Source organism: Phocoena sinus, chromosome 1 (assembly GCF_008692025.1).
Source record: "Phocoena sinus isolate mPhoSin1 chromosome 1, mPhoSin1.pri, whole genome shotgun sequence".
Classification (NCBI taxonomy): domain Eukaryota; kingdom Metazoa; phylum Chordata; class Mammalia; order Artiodactyla; family Phocoenidae; genus Phocoena; species Phocoena sinus.
Genome location: NC_045763.1, coordinates 30,467,679 through 30,486,876, shown reverse-complemented (window position 1 = coordinate 30,486,876; position 19,198 = coordinate 30,467,679). Strand labels below are relative to the sequence as shown.

Below are 19,198 nucleotides of genomic sequence, written 5' to 3'. Positions count from 1 at the left end.
ATATGCTTATGAATCTGTTTCTTGATCTCACACCCCCCTCAGTTTTACGTATTTGTTAAGTTCCTACTATGGAAAATGAGGGTTAGGTTTCTTACCCCCGTCCTCCCTCTCCACCCCCTCTGTCCTTGTACGACATTTGGCTAAACTATTACTCATTTAGTGTTTAGGTTATTATGACTGAAGTGTCAGTCCTTGCTGATGCACAATGCTATGAGTTTAATTCCTTTCTAGTAGGACCTCCTGTTTTATCTGGTGTTAATTAACTCCGTTTCATTGGTCACTGGCATATCACCAAGTCCTCTGGTAGCGTGGGAACTTTCAGAGTGTCTGGCGCCTCCCTTCCAGGTGGACTGGCTGCTCCCCAGGCTGCAGCCGGGTCTTCCTGGGATTTCCTTTCCCCGTCCTCTGAATGGGGGATTCCCATGGCTGTTCCCTGTGTTGTCCTTGTTCATTGGATCCCTCTTCTTTCTTGGTTTACTCCTTCCTTTCGATGGAACCTGTTTTCCAAAAGCTTTCTGAAAAGGAGTGCTTGGGAGGAACATTTTTTGAGACCTTGCATTCTGTAAATTTCTTCATACTACCCTCACACCGTTTCTTAGAATGTTGAAGGCACCACATTGCATTGTTTTCTGGCTTCCGATGTTGCCACTGAGAAATCTGAGACCGTTCGGACTCCTAATCCTTTGTGGCTGGGATCTTTTTGAAAAAAGTTCCTGTTTTACAATGTCCCAATGATGTGCTCTAAGGTGGGTCTTTTATTGTTCAGTGAGCTAGGCATGGACGGGACTTCTAGTCCGTTATTTGTCCTATACTGTTTTTTGGAAACCACCCCACACCATATGCCCCCATTCATCTCTGTTCTTGTTCAGGAATTTGGTTTTATGTCCTGGTTTAATTCTTGAATTTCCATTCTTTTTTTTCTGGCCTCGCCTCGCAGCTTGTGGGATCTTAGTTCCCTTACCAGGGATGGAACCCGTGCCCCCTGCAGTGGAAGCGCAGAGTCCGAACCAGTGGACTGCCAGGGAATTCCCAGTTCTTGAATTTTCTTATCTTTTCTTTGTTTCAGCACATTTATGACATTTTACCCCGTTTTCTGGGAAGTTTCCTTGACTTGATCATTTAGCTGTTCTATCGCAAACTTTATTTTGCGTCTCACTTTTAATTTGTGATTTCTGAAAGCTCTTGTTTATGAATTGCCCTGCTCCCTTTTATAGCCTGTTCTTGTTTCACGGGTGCACTGGCTTCTCTCTCTCTGAGAACAATGATAGTGGTATTTGGAAATTTTCCTCTACATTTTCGTACGTTGACACTGTTTCCTCCAAGTTGCTGTTTTTCTGTCTTTTCTACTAGAGTCACACTTCAGATGTCTGGTTATTCTTGGTTCTCCACTCATTGAAGCGTGAGCCACCAAAAAAAGGCTAGAGAGACTTTATGCAGGGAGTGGGCTTGTTGAATGAGAGATTTCACTGTAGGTGACTGGGCAGAAACCCAGTGTTTTGTTGGGGGGCACTCTAGATGTCAGTGTCTGTAGGGTGGGCTTTTTGTTTGTTTTTTGTTTGGGCCGCACTGCACGGCATGTGGGATCTTAGTTCCCCAACCAGGGATCGAGCCCGTGTACCCTGCAGTGGAAGCGCGGTGTCCCAACCACTGGGCCACCAGGGAAGTCCCGTCTGTAGGTCTTTACTCCTGGGCCTGTGAGTTTCCCTAGAAGGGAGTCTTCCTGTCTCCAGCTTGGGCGTATATAGACCTGGCTGCCAGGGTTCTGGGAACTCAGTGGGAGTAGGAGGCTGGGGTTGTACTATTCAGTGTTTAGACTTTCAACTAATCACTCTGGGAACACTTGCTTTCAATTACTGTTATCTCTAAATCTAGGGTCCCTTTCAGGTCTGAAAATTAAAGATATTTTCAGACATGCAGGGTTTCAAAAGAGTCATTATCTCTCCTAAGGCTCTAGGGTAGAGAAGTTGGGCACCCATGCCAGGCGAGGGAGGGGAAGGAGAGGTGTGACTATTTCTATAGACGGTCCACTGGTCAGTCTTCTGGATTTCAGTCCCACCCTTAGAGGGGTCTGTACTGCTGATTCCCAAGGTCTTTTGTGATTCATTGGCAGTATATTTGCTGCATTTTTAGTTTTTCTACCTTTGCAGCCATGCAGCTTTCATATTTTGTAGTGGGGCCAGGTTAGATACTACTTTTTAACTGCTAGTCTTCTGTTAATATCACACATTAGTTTGTTCTGTCTCATCTCCAGCACGTGCTTTGGTTTTATATGTTTGGCTCTATGGGTGTGTGTGTGTTAATTCCCACGGCTGTGGTTCCAGTGGAGTTTGTGGAGGGAACGAGGTGGGCAGGGATGTGCAGTCCACCGTCCGTCTCTAGTCAGAAGTCCCCATCCGTTTGTAGACTCTTCCTGAGCTCTGCCTCTTTGAGACTTTCACCCAGTGATCTAGTTTTTGAAGCTGCCTTTCTTTTCTTTTGTTGTTTACTTTTAGCAGTGAAAATGCAAAATATGTTGTGCAGAGAAGAAGAGGGATGGGTCATGGGATTGCCGGTTGCTGCATCTGCTAAGGTTCTCTTCCCTGAAGACATTTTATCAGTGGATGGTGTTCTTCTAAATTGACGACTCACAAGCTGTTTCTTCCTTTGTTTCTCAACCTACGTACTTTTAACCTTAAAACATTCAAGAGCAATTTCACATGAGTGACCGAGGAGCTGACTCACCTCTGATTTATTAATGAGTGTGTGTATGCAGCCCACTCGGACTCTGCAGGTGGTGTGTGTCTGGGTTTGAAATCAAGTCGTAGCAGTAGTTTTGTACTGTATTCTTTATGGCAGCAAAGTAACACAACCTGTTTGTCCCATGGGATGTTCACTCTGCATGTATGTGGTGTTTATTCTTCGTTTTTGAACAGTTGCACACTGACAAGAAACAGATCAGCGTGGGGTTCATTGGCTATCCAAATGTTGGCAAGAGCTCTGTCATAAACACACTGCGCTCCAAGAAAGTTTGCAATGTGGCCCCCATTGCAGGTGAAACAAAGGTATGTCTGGCTCAAGGGGGTCTTATTTGCTTTGACTTACTTTATTTCCATGGAGGGTGATAATTCAGGACGTGGAGATGTCTATCTGCTTCTCTTGGGTGAAGATCGCCATTGGGAGTTTAGTCTCCATGTAATAGTTGGCAGCGTCCTGGAGCTGTTTCTGCCCTTCTTGATAAGACTAAGAGTACTTTGTGTACCACTGCCTGACTCTGGCATGGTTCGGTACGTGCCGTTTGAGTCTGTTTTAAATTGTCACTCCAGCCTTTTGCTTTGATAAACAAAACTAACCCAAGAATATTTGGTGCCTGGGTTAAGAAAGAAAATTCAATTTTAGGGTAGATTCTGTTAGTTGGGGGTCCTACCCTGGAACACAGGGTATTTGGGGAGCACCATGGTTCTGCTGAAAGGAACAGGGGCCAAGCAGTATCAAGCTTCCAGGAGTACTTTTAAAAATCAGAAAAAGCTTTACTGGACATTATTGCACAATACTAGATGGAGATCCTGCCTCTGCATTATTTTTAGACCCTTAGCTGTTGGAGACTACGGTTTATGCCTCGTGGAAGTGCCTCATGCGCAGCCCAAAGAGAGGAGGGGCTTTGGAGCTTCATTACACAGCAGGCTGCTCCTCTCTGACCGCTACCCCCTCTCCGGTTTCTTGAGCATCAGGGCTTTGTGAAATCGCTTTCAGGGGTTGACCTGGGGAAGTCTCTGCTTTTTAGGTCTGGCAGTATATTACCTTGATGCGCCGGATATTCCTTATCGACTGTCCCGGTGTGGTTTACCCCTCTGAGGACTCAGAGACGGACATTGTGCTGAAAGGAGTCGTGAGTATTTTGGTTCCGAGAGGCTCTTTGTTTGCCTTTTGGGGCCAGCGCTCTGTGGGGAACTCTGGATACCTTTGCCTTTCACTCATTCAGCAGACAGTTTGGGGTCAGCCTGTCTGACCAAACTTGAGGAACATGACACTGAACAGGGCAGTCTCTCCATTCCACTTAAGCCTGTTTGAGGAGTTAGTGGAACCGTGGGCATATCTGGTCAATGTCATCCCACAAAAGAGTTTGTCGTTTACACACGGGCTCCAAAGGGAAGCAGGGCCTGTTTATGTTTAGAGATAATTCATCTTTATGGGTTTACGGGTTGAGTCATTTTGGAACTCGGTCATTTCCTCACTTGTTTCTGAAGACGACCGAGAGCTTTAAATGGTTCCACTTAACCTTAACCAGTGCTTCTGGCTGTGCATCCTGTACGGTTCCTCCCCTTCTTTCTTAAACTGTTCCCTTCTCTTTGTGTCCTGGGATGGGTGGACTTTTAACCATTTCTGCAAGTCAGTAGCACGAAGGGTTCCAGTTTAAACTACTTGCGGAAGTCACACTGTCAGTTTGTGGTGAGCCGAGGTTAGAGCTGAGTTCTGGGCTCCACGGCTGCGGTCGGCTGTCCATGGCGCTCCTTTCAGCCAACCGCATCTCGCCACCTCCAGGCCAAGCTCGTGCCAGGCCCTGCTTGCTTGGAGGCATTGAAATCTGTTTTCAGATATGGTTACAGAGAACACTGGGAACTTCACTCCTCCCGTAATCAAGTTTGTAAACAAGAGCTTTCCTGTGAACATTTAGGTTCAAGTTGAGAAAATTAAGACTCCTGAAGACCACATTGGTGCTGTACTTGAACGAGCAAAGCCAGAATATATCAGCAAGACGTACAAAATTGATTCTTGGGAGAACGCTGAGGACTTTCTTGAGAAGCTAGCTTTCCGGACAGGGAAGTTATTGAAGGTAAGCCAGGATTTGTGAGAATTCAGACTGGGACGTGCTGCAGGTGTGTGCGTGTGTGGTGTGGACCTTTTGTATATGCGTGTGTGAGCAGTATGAAGTGCGAAACTTGGCAGGTAGATGGTGCCAACTGGGACCGCCGCCGTGCTTCCAAACCAGGAGATGGTTTTCTTGTTTGAATTTAATTGGGCCTCTTCCTGCGACATTTCAGGGTGGAGAGCCTGACGTGCGGACTGTGGGGAAGATGGTCCTCAATGACTGGCAGAGGGGCCGGATTCCTTTCTTTGTCAAGCCGCCCAATGCAGAGCCCCCTGTAGCCCCCCAGGTAAGAGAAGGGTGGACCCCTGTCTCGGGAAGCATGGTTACTGACCTGGGTGTGGTGTGTCTTTGGACCACCGTCTTTTCCCTTTAGGGTAGAACTTTCAACTGCAGTGTCTCCCATCCCAGGGTGCCACTGCTGTGACCTGGTGGGGTGGTGACCAGGAAGTAGATGTATGATAGAAGCGTGAGTGTAAATGCCAGTTTTCAGGGCCTTGAGAAAGGAGCGCTCATTAAATGTGAGTGCTCCTGTGGTTTTCGTGTCTTTTCTTCTGCTTGAAGAACAGGCATTTCCAAGATGCTTTTGTTTCATGGACATTATGCCCAACCATGTGCCAGGAACTGGGAGCATAGGAATAATGAACATGGTCCTTGCCCTCAAGAAGCTCGTGGTCGGGTGGGAAAGGAGAGTGGTACAGTGGATGCTCAGGGAAAGTCTTAGGTTTGGGGCCTCTGGGCTAGATTGAAAAGCTTCCCTACCGTTCCACGTCCTTCCCCCGGCAGTGGACTGTTCAGGGCTCCAACTTTGGCACTTTGCCTGTCTATTTCTAGGGTCTTTGTCGGAGCTCAGCCAAGTCTCTTGAAGAAGTGGCTTTAAGTTCTGCTTCCATGCTAGTCTTTTGGGTCCATATTTCTCTGGTTTTCTCTCACCGGGCTCCATTCCCAGAGTTTCCATTGTCAGCCATAAATTTCCATTTTGAATATTTTCTCCAGCATTTCAAAATCAACATATCTGAAACTGATGTTACTCAACCTTTTCCCTTCTCCCCACTGAAACCGCCAAACAACCAGTACTGCGGGACGAGGCCCTGCCCTCCTGCACGTATACACACACACGTACACACGCACGCATACACGTGCCAGTGGAGGAGTATTTGGTGTTTTCTGATACCAAATAGCTTTCGTTTTTCCATACCTATTATGCAAGCCTCTGACACCAACTGGGTGTCCAGTAACTTCCAGAGTTAATGCGGACCCCACAGGTTAAGGGCTGAGTCCCACAAGACTACCCCAACTTCAGATGCCAGCTGCAGATGGGGTTCTCAGGCTACCCACACTTCTGCCCAGCTGACTACAAATTCAGAGGTTCCCAGGTTTGATAATTTGCTGAAAAGACTCACGGAACTCAGGAAAGTGGTTTGCTTATGACTACCGGTTTATTACAAAAGATACAAGTCAGGAAAAGCCAAATGGAAGAGGTGCATAGGGCAAAGTATGGGGTAGAGGGTGGTGTGGAGTTTCCATGCCCTCTCCAGGCAGGCCACCCTCCCAGCACGTCAATGTGTTCACCAACCGAGAAGCTCCCCAGAGCCTGTCCGTCCTTAAGGGTTTGTATGCAAGGTGTGTAAGTTCAGCCTTCATTATGTGGGCACGGTTGACTAGATCATCAACCACTGGTGATTGAACTCAATCTCCAGCCCTCTCAGCAATTGCTTGGGCTCTCCGGTGACCAGCCCCCAGTCTGAAGCGAGGTCCCACCACAGTCATCTCATTAGCATAACTTTGGGGGAGAGGGGCTTATTACAAATGACAAAAGCAAGATACCCCTGTCTTAACCCGGGAGATTCCAAGGGTTTTAGGAGCTCTTGTGCCAGGAACTGGGGGTCAAGGACCAAATGCCCACTTTTATCGTCCTGCAGGGAGTCACGTAGTAAGCAGATACGGATGTAACGTACTGATTGCTGTCAGGAAGGCTAAAGCAGGGTTAGGGGTTTGTGGGAGACAGAGCAGTGCCTCGTACCTGGGGTGGTCAGGGACGACCTCTGAGGAAGTGGCCTTTGAGGGGGGGCCCTAGTGATGGGAGGCAGGAGCTCCGCAGGTGTCACGAGAGGCGAGCGTTGCAGGCATGGGGAGCAGCACGCGAGGCGGAGCGAGCCTGGTGTGTCGTGGCTCTGGGAGGACGTCGCGGGCGGGCCACGTGGCCGTGGCCTCTGACCCAAAGAGGCCGCCCCTGCTCCCGTGTGGCCCTGCGTGGGAACGGTGGGCTTTCTCTAACTCTTCCTCCACGTCTAGTCGTTAACTTGAGATGGTCAATGTCCGTCGTCCCCCGCCCCCGCTCCGTGACTCTCCTCCTTTCCTCTTTTTGGTGGTGGCAGCAACCCCCTTGAGAATCCGAAGGCTGAAATCCACCTTACCAGAAAAATGCACGGAAACGTACATACGAATTTGTACACAGTTTCCTGAGCCTCGTGGATTCCTGACGCAGTTAGTGCTTCGCGCAGCCACCTTCGCCTTCGGGAAATCCCTTGAGTTCTGCGAGCCTCAGCTGTGAGTGCACAATCGCGTCAGCTGCGTGAGGGCGTGCGCCGCCAGCCCACGCTCCCTCCGCCCCTTCCCCGAAACAGGCCGCCTCGGGCTCGTTCTGAGCTCCTAGGAGGTTCCCTCCTCTTGCCTCACACCTTCCTTCCTTTGAGGTGCCTCCTCAGTGCCTCTCCTCTGCCCTCACACTTTCTAAACTAGTGCTGCGATCGCCCTCAGCATTCAGCTGGGCCTTCATTCTTCTGTTACAGTGTGCGCTCATTTGGAATTACCCTTTTCTTTTTTGGCCATGCTGTGTGTGGGATCTTAGTTCTATGACCAGGGATTGAACCCGTGCCCCCTGCCTTGGGAGCATGGAGTCTTAACCACTGGACGGCCAGGGAAGTCCCAAGGTGTGTGCTCATTTGGGATGTGCTTTCTCAGCAACCCCCATTCCTTGCAGTCCCCAGGAACAGTGTAGGGAACCTCCCCTGTCTACAGTGTACAGTTGACTGGTTTTGATGGCTAAATACTCAGGGTTGGCGCATCCTTTGGGACCGTAGCTGTATTCCTCTGATCCTTCCATGCTGGGTTCAGGGTTTAATGCACATTGACTTAAAATAGATTAACAGTATGACTCAGATGTGCATGCTTTCGATACTTGCCCTTAGTCCTGAGAAGAGGACTGCCTCATTTGAGAGCAAGGTATGGAAGTTCAGAAATTCAGCAGGGAACTCTGCTCAATATTCTGTAATAACCTAAATGAGGAAATAACTGAAAAAGAATAGATACATGTGTATGTGTAACCGACCCACTGTGCTGTACGCCTGAAACTAACACAACATTGTTAACTGTACTCCAATATAAAATAAAATTTAAAAAAGGGACTCAATTTTCATTTTCTGATTCCATTTCTCTCCCCACCCCACCCCTTTTTGGCCTGACTAGCTTCCATCCTCCTCATCTTTGGAAGTGGCCACAGAAACAGCCCAGAACAGCCCAGAAGAGGACGTCACAGACACTGTGGGTGAGGAGTCGGAATCCATCACTGAGAAGGAAAAAGAGGAGCCCGGCCACAGTGGCGCCGATTCAGAAATGCAGCTGATTGTGGCGCGGGTCCGGCAGAACTTCGGCAAAATCAACGTGGTGCCTCAGTTTTCTGGGGATGACCTTGTTCCTCTGGAGATGTCTGATATTGATGAAGAGCTGGAGAGCCTTTCCGCGGAGAGGGAGGAGGAGGAGGAGGAGGAGGAACAGGAACACCAAGGAGACGAAGAGGAAGAGTCTTATGCAAAGTCCCAGGAAGAACACGCGGGAAGCAACACCAAGGCTGTTATTCAAGCCCTGGATGAGAAGATTGCTAAGTACCAGAGGTTTTTAAACAAAGCCAAAGCTAAGAAGTTTTCAGCAGTCAGGTAGCGTCCTCATCTCCTCACGAATTGCAGTTTGCTCATTCCTTTCACAGAAACTTGCCATGAGGATTGGAGCCAGTGTGTTTGTAGGGCGGGGGAGGGTATTGCCGTTTTCTAAAAGTGATCTGTACGTTTTTCAAATTCAACTGCCTGAAGTATGAGAAGCTTAGTATTGATAGTTCTGTCTTTTACAAATGCCCAGGAGCCGCCAAAACAATGTTGCTTCTACCGATGGTGTTAACCACGTGAAGGGGCAGCGGGGTTTCGTTAATCTGCAAGCTTGTCGTGGTCCCTGCGTCAGCGCCTGTGTGGGCAGCGGTGGGGAATGTTGGATGGCTTCATTGCTCTGCTCTTCCCCTTACAGAATATCCAAGGGACTGAGTAAAGTGGTTTTTGCAAAATCCGAAGAACAGAGAAGAACAGCTGAAGAAGATGTAGAAGATACAGGTACAGTTAAATTATTAAGATCATGTAGATGTGATTTGCATCTTTAGCACATTGGGGGATCTAAGTTTAATCTCCAAAGTATCTCTTGTACTGTCATCCACACAGATATTTATCATATCTGGCAGGTAACCCTGGTTCCACTTACTATTTATCACACAAATTGGCTTTTCTTCTTTTTATTCTGCACATGTCTTGGGGTTAAATGGGTGATTTGGGAGAATTCCTCTCCAAAGAGTACATTATGACCATTGTAATCTAAGGGTGGGTCCGAAGACAAATTTTTTTCTGGGGGTAGGATGGTTCATGTATTTATTCTTTATGTGGTTGGACTACTAGCTCCTACATTGAGTGTGTTTTCAAGACAAACGCAAACCCCGCCAAGGCCACTCAGCACCCCCAGGTCTGGCAGCCTCCAGCCTCGTCCTGCTTTGCTCTGCTCTGCTCACCACACTCCCTTCACACCGGCCTCTGCCTTCCTTCTCCAGCACAACAAGCTCATTCCCACCTTAGGATTCAGACACATTTTGAATTAAAAAAATCCCTGTTTCTTTCCTCTGTGTGTGCTTGTGTTTCGTTTCCAGCACCTACCAGAAAGGGAAAGAAGAGGAAGGCACAGAGGGAGGAGGAGCAGTCGAACAAAGCTCGCAGGACGCTTACATCTAAGGAAGTACGTGCTTTGGTCTGAAACGTCCCCCAGGTGTAGAGAGGGGAAGTCCATTTCTTAAGACTCACTCTTGCAGAAACTAATGGTCTAGAGTTGAAATCAAGAAACCCCAGTCCCGGGGCTTTCCTGGTGGCACAGTGGTTGAGAGTCCGCCTGCCGATGCAGGGGACACGGGTTCGTGCCCCGGTCCGGGAAGATCCCACGTGCCGCGGGGCGGCTGGGCGCGTGAGCCATGGCCGCTGAGCCTGCGCGTCCGGAGCCTGTGCTCCGCAGCTGGAGAGGCCACAGCAGTGAGAGGCCCGCGTGCCGCTAAAAAAAAAAAAGAAACCCCAGTCCTCAGTGACCTAGTTGAGGTCAGTGAAACAGGATCAAGGAGTGGGCTGCTGCATGAAGGTCCTTGAGTTTATGTCTTGTTTTACGAATTCCTGATCACTATCCCCAGACACGTGGACCACTGTTTGGAAGAGTCCGCTGGGTTTATGTGGCCTCAGGGAAATGACACGTGAGGAGCAGAGCTGTGTAGGCAGACAGATCACCGCCTTCTGTGAAGTTCAGCTCTGTAACTGGGCCCTCCAGAGCTGGAGGGGGCCCTCTTCGGAGGTGGAGAGCTTGTTATCAGAGCGATCAGCCTTAGACCAGAGGGCCACTTGTCAGGAGCTCAGGAGAAAAGATTCAAGCGTTGGATGAGGGTTGGACCAAATGACAATCTGTAACTTGGAGTGTTCACAAGTCACAATGGAAGTGCAGACTTGGGTCTGTGAGGTGAACTCTCCCTTGTTGGCGCTGCTTCCGGTAGTTGTGGGAGCAGCGTGGAAATAGAACACAGAGAAACAGAGGGGCCTGTTTTATGGCTTTCAGTGTTTGATTGGTTTTTCTCCCTCTTTGTGTGTGTGCGCCATTTTTTACAGCGGAGGCGAGAAGCACGGCAACAACGATCCAGAAAAGTCGGTGTACGCTACTATGAAACACACAACGTGAAAAATAGGAACAGGAACAAAAAGAAGACCAGTGACTCAGAGGGGCAGAAACACAGACACAAGAAATTGAGACATAAGCAGTAACATTTTAAAAGTTGTTTATTAAATTCTACAAAAATATGCAGTTAGAAACTCTTCGTTTTCTTCATGCCCGGTTGGCATTTCGAAGGACATGGGTGCATCTGTTCTGAGATTTGACAGTTGAAACCATTCACCAGTGCTAGTGAAAATAAAGATAAGCCCCTCACCCCCAAGGATCTCAGCGACGGGGTCCACTGGAACTTCGGACACTTGAATTAGCCCTGTGAGTTCCTCAAGCAAATGGAGATATCTGACAGAAACAGGCCTGAGGTCTAGAAAATGTGGAGTGTGGTATCTCTTTTGTACCGGCAGTAGGCAATTTAGAACAGAAGCTCTTTGGGATAGAACTGTAAAAGGGAGAAAACTTTAGGGATGTCGCACGCAGAGCCTAGGCTTTAAAATACGAAGAAAAAGCCACAGCAACTTGTGTTGTCCGTCGTTGAGTCTGCTAGGGGAACCTAACAGACCATGAGTGCTGCACTGTCGAGGAGTCATGGGACTAGCACGTCTCAGTGACCACAGTTCTTTCCCATGAAAATGACTGACAGAGCACAGACAGGCCATTTTAGTGGAACCTGGGGATTAATTCCTCAGGACACCTGGATGAGGGTAAAAGCTGTGACTTCAAATTTGAGATTAGAGTGTAGAGGGCTTGTTTGACTCAGTGGAACACAGCTGTTCTTGTTGGACTGCAGTTCATCCAGTGAGCCTGGAAGCCCTGGCCGGGACGGGTATCCGACCCGAGCGCCTCTCCAAGAGAACGCTGAGCACTTGAGGCCTTCTAACTGAGGGGAGATGTTAGTGCCTTCTTAGTCATGCTAGTTGTGAAGTGTGACTGAATGATGGCACTCATTGAGCTGCTGGTGTGCCCTGGAATGAAGGATTTGTGTCACTAATTTAGTCGTCTGGGTCTATGAAATCAGAAGACTCCTGAACCTCCAAACTGAGTTTAGCTTATGAGGAATAGTAAAATGCAGTTGTCTACAGGCCGTGGCCCAGTCATGAATAATTAGTACTGAGAGTGAGGTCTGGGCTAGTCAGGCTGTAGGGTTGGGGTTTGACTGTCTGCAGAGCAAGGTGAACCAATCAGTGCTGGGGGAGGAGCCGAGGTCCAGGCACCTCACAGTGGACACCGTGACCTGTGTTTCTTTCCAGCACATGTTTACTTTCTCGAAACCCATGGGTTTGACCCTGCCATTGCCTCCTACCCAGGCAGTCCAAAACTAAGGAGGATGGGGTCCAGTGACTTGGCAAGCGGGGATAAGATGATACGGTATAAACCGAAAACTCCAAAATGAGGTACCAGAACTGCACTGGAGTAGGGATGATGAAAAGACATCAAATTAGGGCAAGACTGAGGCCAGAGGAGCCCCGGTTAAGGGACAAGATGAATTGCGGGGCAGAGAAGCAGCTTCGTGTGGCTGGAAATAAGTGACAGTATGGAGTGACAGTGAGAAAGGAGCTGCTCCACCTGAGAGGGATACAGCCAAAAGGGGTGCATTCTGAGTCTCACCGTTGGAGTTGGCAAATCCCAAGGTTGGCCACGTACAGAGACTTCCTGGGCCACACTGCCTTCTGTCGTCCAGCCCGGAGCCTGGCTGCCAGACCGTAGGTGTTGCACCACACTGGGGCGGTGGTGGGGCTTCTGACAAATACGTAGGTGGGACCAGGGGAGGGGTGTGGCTTCACTCAGGAAGCTTTTTATTACAAAGGGCTTATGATGGGGTAGTAGTGCTTGCTGAGACCCATATGGAAATTATCACTTCTTTGGTGCAATAATGCCTTCCAGTTGGGCCTGAAAAACAAAACCAAACTCCGTTAATATTTGAAACTTGCAGCCTAACACAAATAGCTGAGAGGTGAAAAAAGTCTCCGGGAAGAGTAATCCAAATGCTGCCACCCCAAGTGTTTTTCCCTTCATTCCCAACTCCGGATTTTCTAGATGAGCTGGTCTCTGGCTTGGCATTCAGTCTTGCTGCATTAGGAGAAATCAGAGCTGTCCTGGTTTCCATACAATAGCTGCTCAGTGTGTAATATAAGGCATTGAAAAGGAAATTGAACAAAAGTTGTTGAAACAGTGGCTTTTCAAGGCTCAGATTTCAAGCCTGAGTACGTCTGCTAAGTTAAACGTTTGGCTCTCTGGTTTGGGAGCCTGGGAGCTCTGTGCCGGGACAAGAGGTTTTGGAAACAGCAGAGTTTCAGCCACTGAGACAACCTGATGCCCAATTAGAGAAAACTGCCACCAGTGAGTAGGGAGCTGTCCATCTTGTATGTAAAGCTTCAGACACTTGGGAGTTATTTACTCTGCTCTTCTGGCAGCCAGTAAAATAATTCACTGTCATGGTGTGTGAACAGGTCTCTAAGTAGGTCTATTCTGCGGACTGCAAACACTGCTTTATTTGCAGTGAAGCTTTGAGCCAATAAAAATAACTCACTTCTAAAGAGTCCTTCACCCTGGGGATTCCAAGGTTGCTTGTAAATGTTAGAAAGATGCCGAGGTATTCTGCTTTGCTCTTGCCGCCAATACCATAGGAGGAACGGAGGAACTTGAGCTTATGATAAACGAATATGGCAGATAAGGGAGGCAGCTTCAGAGACTGCTAAGTAAACAGATTCACATCTGGCTGTGAAAGTTTCTTTGTTTTGTTAAACTCAGCAACAAGAAAATCTGTGTCATCCTCCACTAGCAATTAACACAAGCCCTTCTTTATCTCAAATGCCTGGCCTTGGCTTGTAGCACCAACAAGCCTGCCAATCGCAAGAATGTAAGCGTCTATGAAACTAGGGAGGAAAAGGAGATACGTCTAGGGGCCCCTCCTGGCCAGGGCCATGGGAGACAGCCACTGAACGTCAATAGGCCATATATCTAGAGCAGTGGTTCTCAAACTTTGGCGAACATCAGAATGGAGAATGTTGCACCATGCAGTGATTCTGCCCACCTTCACCATTTGTTAGTAAAAAAAACTATATTTTACTCTTTTCCGCGAAGTTTGAATCCTGTTTTATCTCATTATAATTAACACTTGTTTCTGCAAGATTCGCAAAATGATGACAATTGATGAAGTTCTGTAATGGGCACATGGATGTGTATTGCATTATTCTACTTTGTGTTTCAAAATTCTCATAATAAAAGGTTAAAAAAAAAATCACCTGGAGACCTTGTTAGAATGGCTTGCTGGACCCCAACCCCAAAGTGTCTGATTCAGTAGCTCTGGGCTGGGCCCAATGATTTGTATTTCTGAAAGTTGCGGTGATGGGGATGATGCTGGTTTGGGGCACAACCCTCTGAGAACCTTTGGACCAGACAGAGAGCCTGGAGCTTCAGAAGCCTGGCCCCCAGCCCAGCGCTTTTCACTAGTCCCCCTCCCTCCCTCCCTTCAGCTCAGTTGGATAAAAGTATACCATCAGCAAAAGGGCTTTGATGAAAAGTGCCTACAGCTGAGTTCCTCTGACCACACACCTCGGGAAGGTTCTTGATTTGAAATGGTTCTTCCCTCTCGAAGGGCCTTCCCAGCCCGCCCCGAATGCAGGGCCTCAGAGGGAACTGCAGGTAGGAAAGCACTCCCATGAAAGCCGGCTGGAGAGACTCAACCCACTCTAAGAAGTCTCCAAAGCGCCAGCTGCCATGGGACAGACGTCCCGCTTCTTGACATAGCCACCTCTCCCAGACGATAGGCAACTTTTATCCAAGGGGAAAAAAATCCTCCACCGGGGAGCCAGAGCTGAGAGTACAGCCTCTCTTCAGAGCCGGAGGGAGATGGACAGAGAACCTGGGAAATGATCCCTCACCTCTCCCCAAAAGAGTCAGCTTCCTTTACTCCTTGGCAGTATTGAAAGTCAGTGTAGGACAAGGAACCAAATGCTTGGCCTGCTCGGCTGGCAGGGCCGGGGGCGGGGGCGGGGATGGGGGTGGCAGGAGCGCCACCTGGGCCTGGGCGTCGATTACCTTCAGCTGTTGATTAGCGCGCTTCAGGAACTGAATCTCTTCTTTGTGCTTCGTCTCCTCCACCTGTCTCCTCTCACTCTCCCGCTTCTCGATGGCCTCACATTTTGCCTTCTGTTCGTTCACTTGCCTCTCCAAATCTCGCTTTTCCGTTTCTAATTCTGCAATCTGAGGACAGAATCCCCAGTCATGCTGGGACGTCGCCAAGTGGACGGGGCGGTGTGAGTGCCTGGGTGAAGGGGACCTGGGACACAGCTGTCCAACCCCAGGCATTGCCAGGGTCTGTACTGCCACCCAGTGGGAGGTCAGTGATTGGCAGGGCATGTCCAAGGGGAGACAACTCTGCCACGACCGGACTGGCGGTGACACTGAACCAAAGGGTCCTCACTAAGGTGATGGGAGAGCACCTAGGAGGCCGGAATTTGGTGCTGGAATGACGAGCTGTGGCCCTGAGATTGACAGAAGAGTCGAAGAGGGCCAAAGTCTCCTGGTGAAACCACTCACTTTCTTCTCCATGTCTGACTTCCCCTGCTCGGCCTGCAGCGCCTTCCTCATGCCAAATGCCACGCTGCTCTCATACAGGGTCTGGTAGGCAGCAATGGTCATGCGGATCTCGTCCCGGACTCGCAGCAGCAGCAGCCCTCGCTCCGCACAGCTGATGGTAACCTCGCGGATCAGTTCATCTGCCAAGGCACACGTGGCGAGGTCGGAGAAGGCAGGCAGGCGGGGAAATGCACCGCACCTACTGCGAACCACCTTCCTATCGGGAAGTCGGAAGGGCACTAGGGTATGTCCTCCTCATTTGGAGACAGGCCTCAGGGAGGGGCCTTGCCATGCAGCCACTGCTCTGAACTTGGCACTTGGGAGTACAGGCCATCAGCAAGCCTGGTTTGGCCAGCGCAGAGGCAGACAAGAGCCCAGGTTTGTCTGCAGCTGTGGGGGCCCTCTCTCCCACCGTTAGGCAGAAACTGGGTGCTATTCAAAGAATTCTGACTTTTTCAATATAAACGTGGTGGCTGTTTTAAAGCAGCTGGAAGCTCCTATGTGGCCCCTTGGCTGGACTGGTTTGGGGCTGGAAACAGCAGGGTCTAGAGCTTGCCCACCCATCTCCTCCATAAATGCCGACTGGGAGGGCAAACCAGAATCACACTCAGACTGAAGGGAGCCCGCTAGCCCCGTGAGCTGCCTCAGGGTTTGGATGCGGTTTGCATGTCTGAGTCCACACGGGCTGGTGAGACTAGACCGAGGGCCAGTCATCTGACACCAGCACCCGAGGAGGGAGATCTCAAATCCCTGCATGTGTCAGGTCACAACAAGTCACCCTGAAATATTTTTCTGGACCAAGGCCTAATGTTGATGGATGGATATAAATATAGAACATTAAATCTTTCTGATTAAAAAACTAACATATTGGGACTTCCCTGGTGGTCCCACGCTTCCACTCCAGAGGGCGCGTGTTCAATCCCTGGCCGGGGAACTAAGATCCAGCAGGTCGTCAGGAACACGGTGACTGACAAGGGTGGGTGCGGGACTGGTAAGAGAGGTGGGCTGGGAGGGGGAAGAGGGCACAGTTAGCAGTTCCTGGGTGGGGCAGGTGGGGGGAGACAGACATTCCAGGATGGGGCAGGCTTCAGCTGCAGGGGACTCAGGGCCTGGATTTGTGTGAAGGGAAGGGAAGGAGGCAGTAGAGGGTGGTGTAGCTTCCCTCGAGGACCACTCACCGAAACACTGCGAGTACAGCTCCCGGCGCACCGGGCAGATGCCAGTCTCCCGGGCCTGCCGCTGCTGCAGCTTCAGGTCCAGCTGCTCCTGGAGGTGTACCACATCCATCCTGGTGCTGGGGGCGCTGGACACCTGCTGGATCCATAGCTGCGTGTCCTCCACCCACTCCCTGCGGGACAGACACAGCCAGGCTGAGCGCACCCCATCCGCCAGACAGGGTCCTCAGGATGTGAGCAGAGATGGCCCTTTGCGCTCTCTGCCTGAGAGGAGTGAGGGGCGGCTCTGTCCCCAACCCACCAGAATCCTCCATCTCTTTCTCCCTTGATGAATGTGTAGCTCCAAAGCCACACCCGCTGTGCCACCTCCACGGGGCCCCTATCTTGGGGCTAGGCTATCTTCATTCTCCCACGACCTCTGTGAAGTCGTCATCCGCGGTCCAGATCTTACACTCCTAACATGTTGAGGGCGGACTGACGGTGGTTGTTGCTCGATCTGAACGGAAGGCCCGGCGGAAATTCCCACTGACTTGTGAGCAGCAGACACAGGGGACTATAAACCTTGTGCCAGCCAGAAAGAGGTGAATGGTGCTCGCTTCAGCAGCACATATACTAAAATCAGAAATAGGTGAATGTATGTATTGGGGGTGTGTACCTATATGGGCCCCCCCGTAGTGAACCTTGTGTCAGAGACACAGCCAGGTTCTGGAATCACGAGGGGGGGCCTGAGGGCAGGACCACCATGAGGGAGAGGATTCCATGCATTGTTGAAAAGCAAGCAAATGAAAAACACCCTCCCCTCCTTTGACCTCCGTTTCAGAGGAGATTGCAGTCTGGCTTTTACTGTTTCCCCTTTTCATCATAACTTTAAAAACTGATGTCAACTTATTACATAAAAACAGTTGAAAGGCACTGTGATCACAATGATCTTTGTGGCTGCAGATGAAAGAAGCAGGGTAAGGGGATGGTGAAGAAGGGAGCTCTCCTTTTAGAAAGGAGTCTGAAGGAAGGCCTCCTAGAGGACTCAGGACTCCGCACTCCCAAAGCAGGGGGCCCGGGTTCAATCCCTGGGAGCTGGATCCCACACGCATGCTGCAACTGGGAGTTCGCATGCCACAACTGAGGAGCCCGCCTGCCGCAACTAAGACCCAGCACAACCAAATAAATAAATTAAAAAAAAATAGATGGTGGAAGCAGAGTAAAAAGCAGTCAGATTTGGAAAACAATTTGAAGGGAAAGCCAAAAGAATGTGATGAAGGACAGGACATGTGATGTGAGAGATCAAAGGGAATGAACGGTGGCCTGTGCCCCTAATGGAAAGGAGAAGACTGAGAATGAGCTGGTTGGGGGAAGGAAGACATTGTGATTTAGTTTGGACATGTTGAGCTTGAGATGTCTATTAGACATCTTCATGAAGGTAATGAGGAATTAGTAGAATATATAGGTCTGGAGTTTAGGGGAGAGGACAGGGCTGCAGAAAGACCTGTGGGAGAAATCAGCATATAAGTGATGTTTAAAGCCATAAGCCTGGGTGAGAGCACTCAGGAAATGATGGTAGATAGAGAAGAGGTCTCCCCGCTACCCACATTCCCAGGATCTAGCCATGTGCAAGCTCTAGAAACTCTAGGATGCTGGGAGGAAATCTCAGTCAGAAACAGAGACAAGGTGCCTCCTCTCACATCCCCAAGTTCAGGGATGCAAAAGCCTGGGCCTCCTCCCAGCCACTGCTTTTTTACCTCGGGGGCAGGATGGCATTCAAGATTTCTTCTGCCTGCTTTGCAGGATCTGTTGAGGGGAGCTTGGTCTTTGGTGGCTGTGGGACGGGACCTGAGGGTCCGGGCTGCTGAGGGCTGACTTTCAGTGGCCGAGCCTGAGAGGGAGGGACAAGTTGGGGCAGGAGGTGATTCAGACACTCGGCTCCACACACCCTGGCCCCCTGGGTTGCTCCAGCTCTCCTGCACATCCCTCCCCTCTTCCCAGCTCACTTTCCCCCGTCTTCTCAGCCAAAGTTATGTTTCAGAGCTGAAGGAGGCCACGAAGAATCTCTGGTTCCACCCCAACCTAATGCTTGTATCTTCTTGAAGAAATGTTTCTGGCACAGCGGCTCAGGCCTCTGCTCTAGTGATGGGGCAATCACTCCCAGATCTATTCTTGGGGCTACCGTGAAAAAGGGTGAGCCCCATCCTTCTCCCTGTGACTTTCTTCCCCATCCTAAATCTGCCCTTTGGGATCACCCAACATCTGGGCTTCTTGTATCGCTCTCCCATCCTCCTTCTCCGGTCCCAATTGCCTTTACCCCCAGTCACTGCAGCCTCTGTCCCTCGGGACTCCCGATCCTCAAGGCAGGGATCGGTCTTTCCCCATCGGAGCTTCGTGCAACCCCACCTTCTGAGACCCGTCCTTACTTTGGGGCTCCGTTTCTCCCTGTTCCGGCTCACCAACACCGGGGTGTCATACTTGAGCAGAGAGTCCGCGGGGGGAATCATGGCGGCGGCGGGAGTAGTAGCCCAGCTGCGGCCCTCCAGTTAGGGCCTTGTTTGCCGTCGCCATGGAAACCTCCCCTCCGCCCTCAGGGCCTGGGCGGGGCTTCAGG

At 50.0% G+C, this 19,198-nt stretch overlaps 2 protein-coding genes across 3 annotated transcripts in view; one reads left to right on the top strand and one right to left on the bottom strand.

Annotated features, from left to right (window-relative positions):
- The window catches only part of GNL2 (G protein nucleolar 2), a 27,139-nt gene extending 16,153 nt beyond the window's left edge, over positions 1-10,986 (top strand). Inside the window, exons 9-16 of one of the 2 annotated variants that reach the window (XM_032642557.1) lie at positions 2,913-3,041; positions 3,761-3,865; positions 4,652-4,810; positions 5,019-5,132; positions 8,312-8,778; positions 9,140-9,222; positions 9,804-9,889; positions 10,795-10,986. In XM_032642557.1, the coding sequence (XP_032498448.1) occupies positions 2,913-3,041; positions 3,761-3,865; positions 4,652-4,810; positions 5,019-5,132; positions 8,312-8,778; positions 9,140-9,222; positions 9,804-9,889; positions 10,795-10,947 (1,296 nt within the window). In that variant the 3' untranslated portion in view covers positions 10,948-10,986. The remainder of the gene's footprint in view (positions 1-2,912; positions 3,042-3,760; positions 3,866-4,651; positions 4,811-5,018; positions 5,133-8,311; positions 8,779-9,139; positions 9,223-9,803; positions 9,890-10,794) is intronic. The other variant, XM_032642563.1, reaches the window with a different exon arrangement.
- DNALI1 (dynein axonemal light intermediate chain 1) lies at positions 10,948-19,198 on the bottom strand. Its single transcript, XM_032642569.1, has 6 exons — positions 19,011-19,198; positions 18,342-18,475; positions 16,609-16,778; positions 15,392-15,570; positions 14,891-15,055; positions 10,948-12,739 (listed from the first exon to the last, which is right to left on the bottom strand). Exons 1-6 carry the CDS (start codon positions 19,089-19,091, stop codon positions 12,704-12,706), a joined length of 765 nt encoding a protein of 254 aa, XP_032498460.1. The 5' UTR covers positions 19,092-19,198; the 3' UTR covers positions 10,948-12,703.

Bases quoted from the DNA above. Each gene is read 5' to 3' on its own strand.
- DNALI1 (XM_032642569.1), bottom strand. From the start codon at position 19,091: ATGATTCCCCCCGCGGACTCTCTGCTCAAGTATGACACCCCGGTGTTG. The intron at 16,779-18,341 runs GTAAAAAAGCAG...TCTGTCCCGCAG, and splicing joins AATGCCATCCTGCCCCCGAG to GGAGTGGGTGGAGGACACGC. The intron at 15,571-16,608 runs GTGAGTGGTCCT...GTGCCTTGGCAG, and splicing joins GCTGTACTCGCAGTGTTTCG to ATGAACTGATCCGCGAGGTT.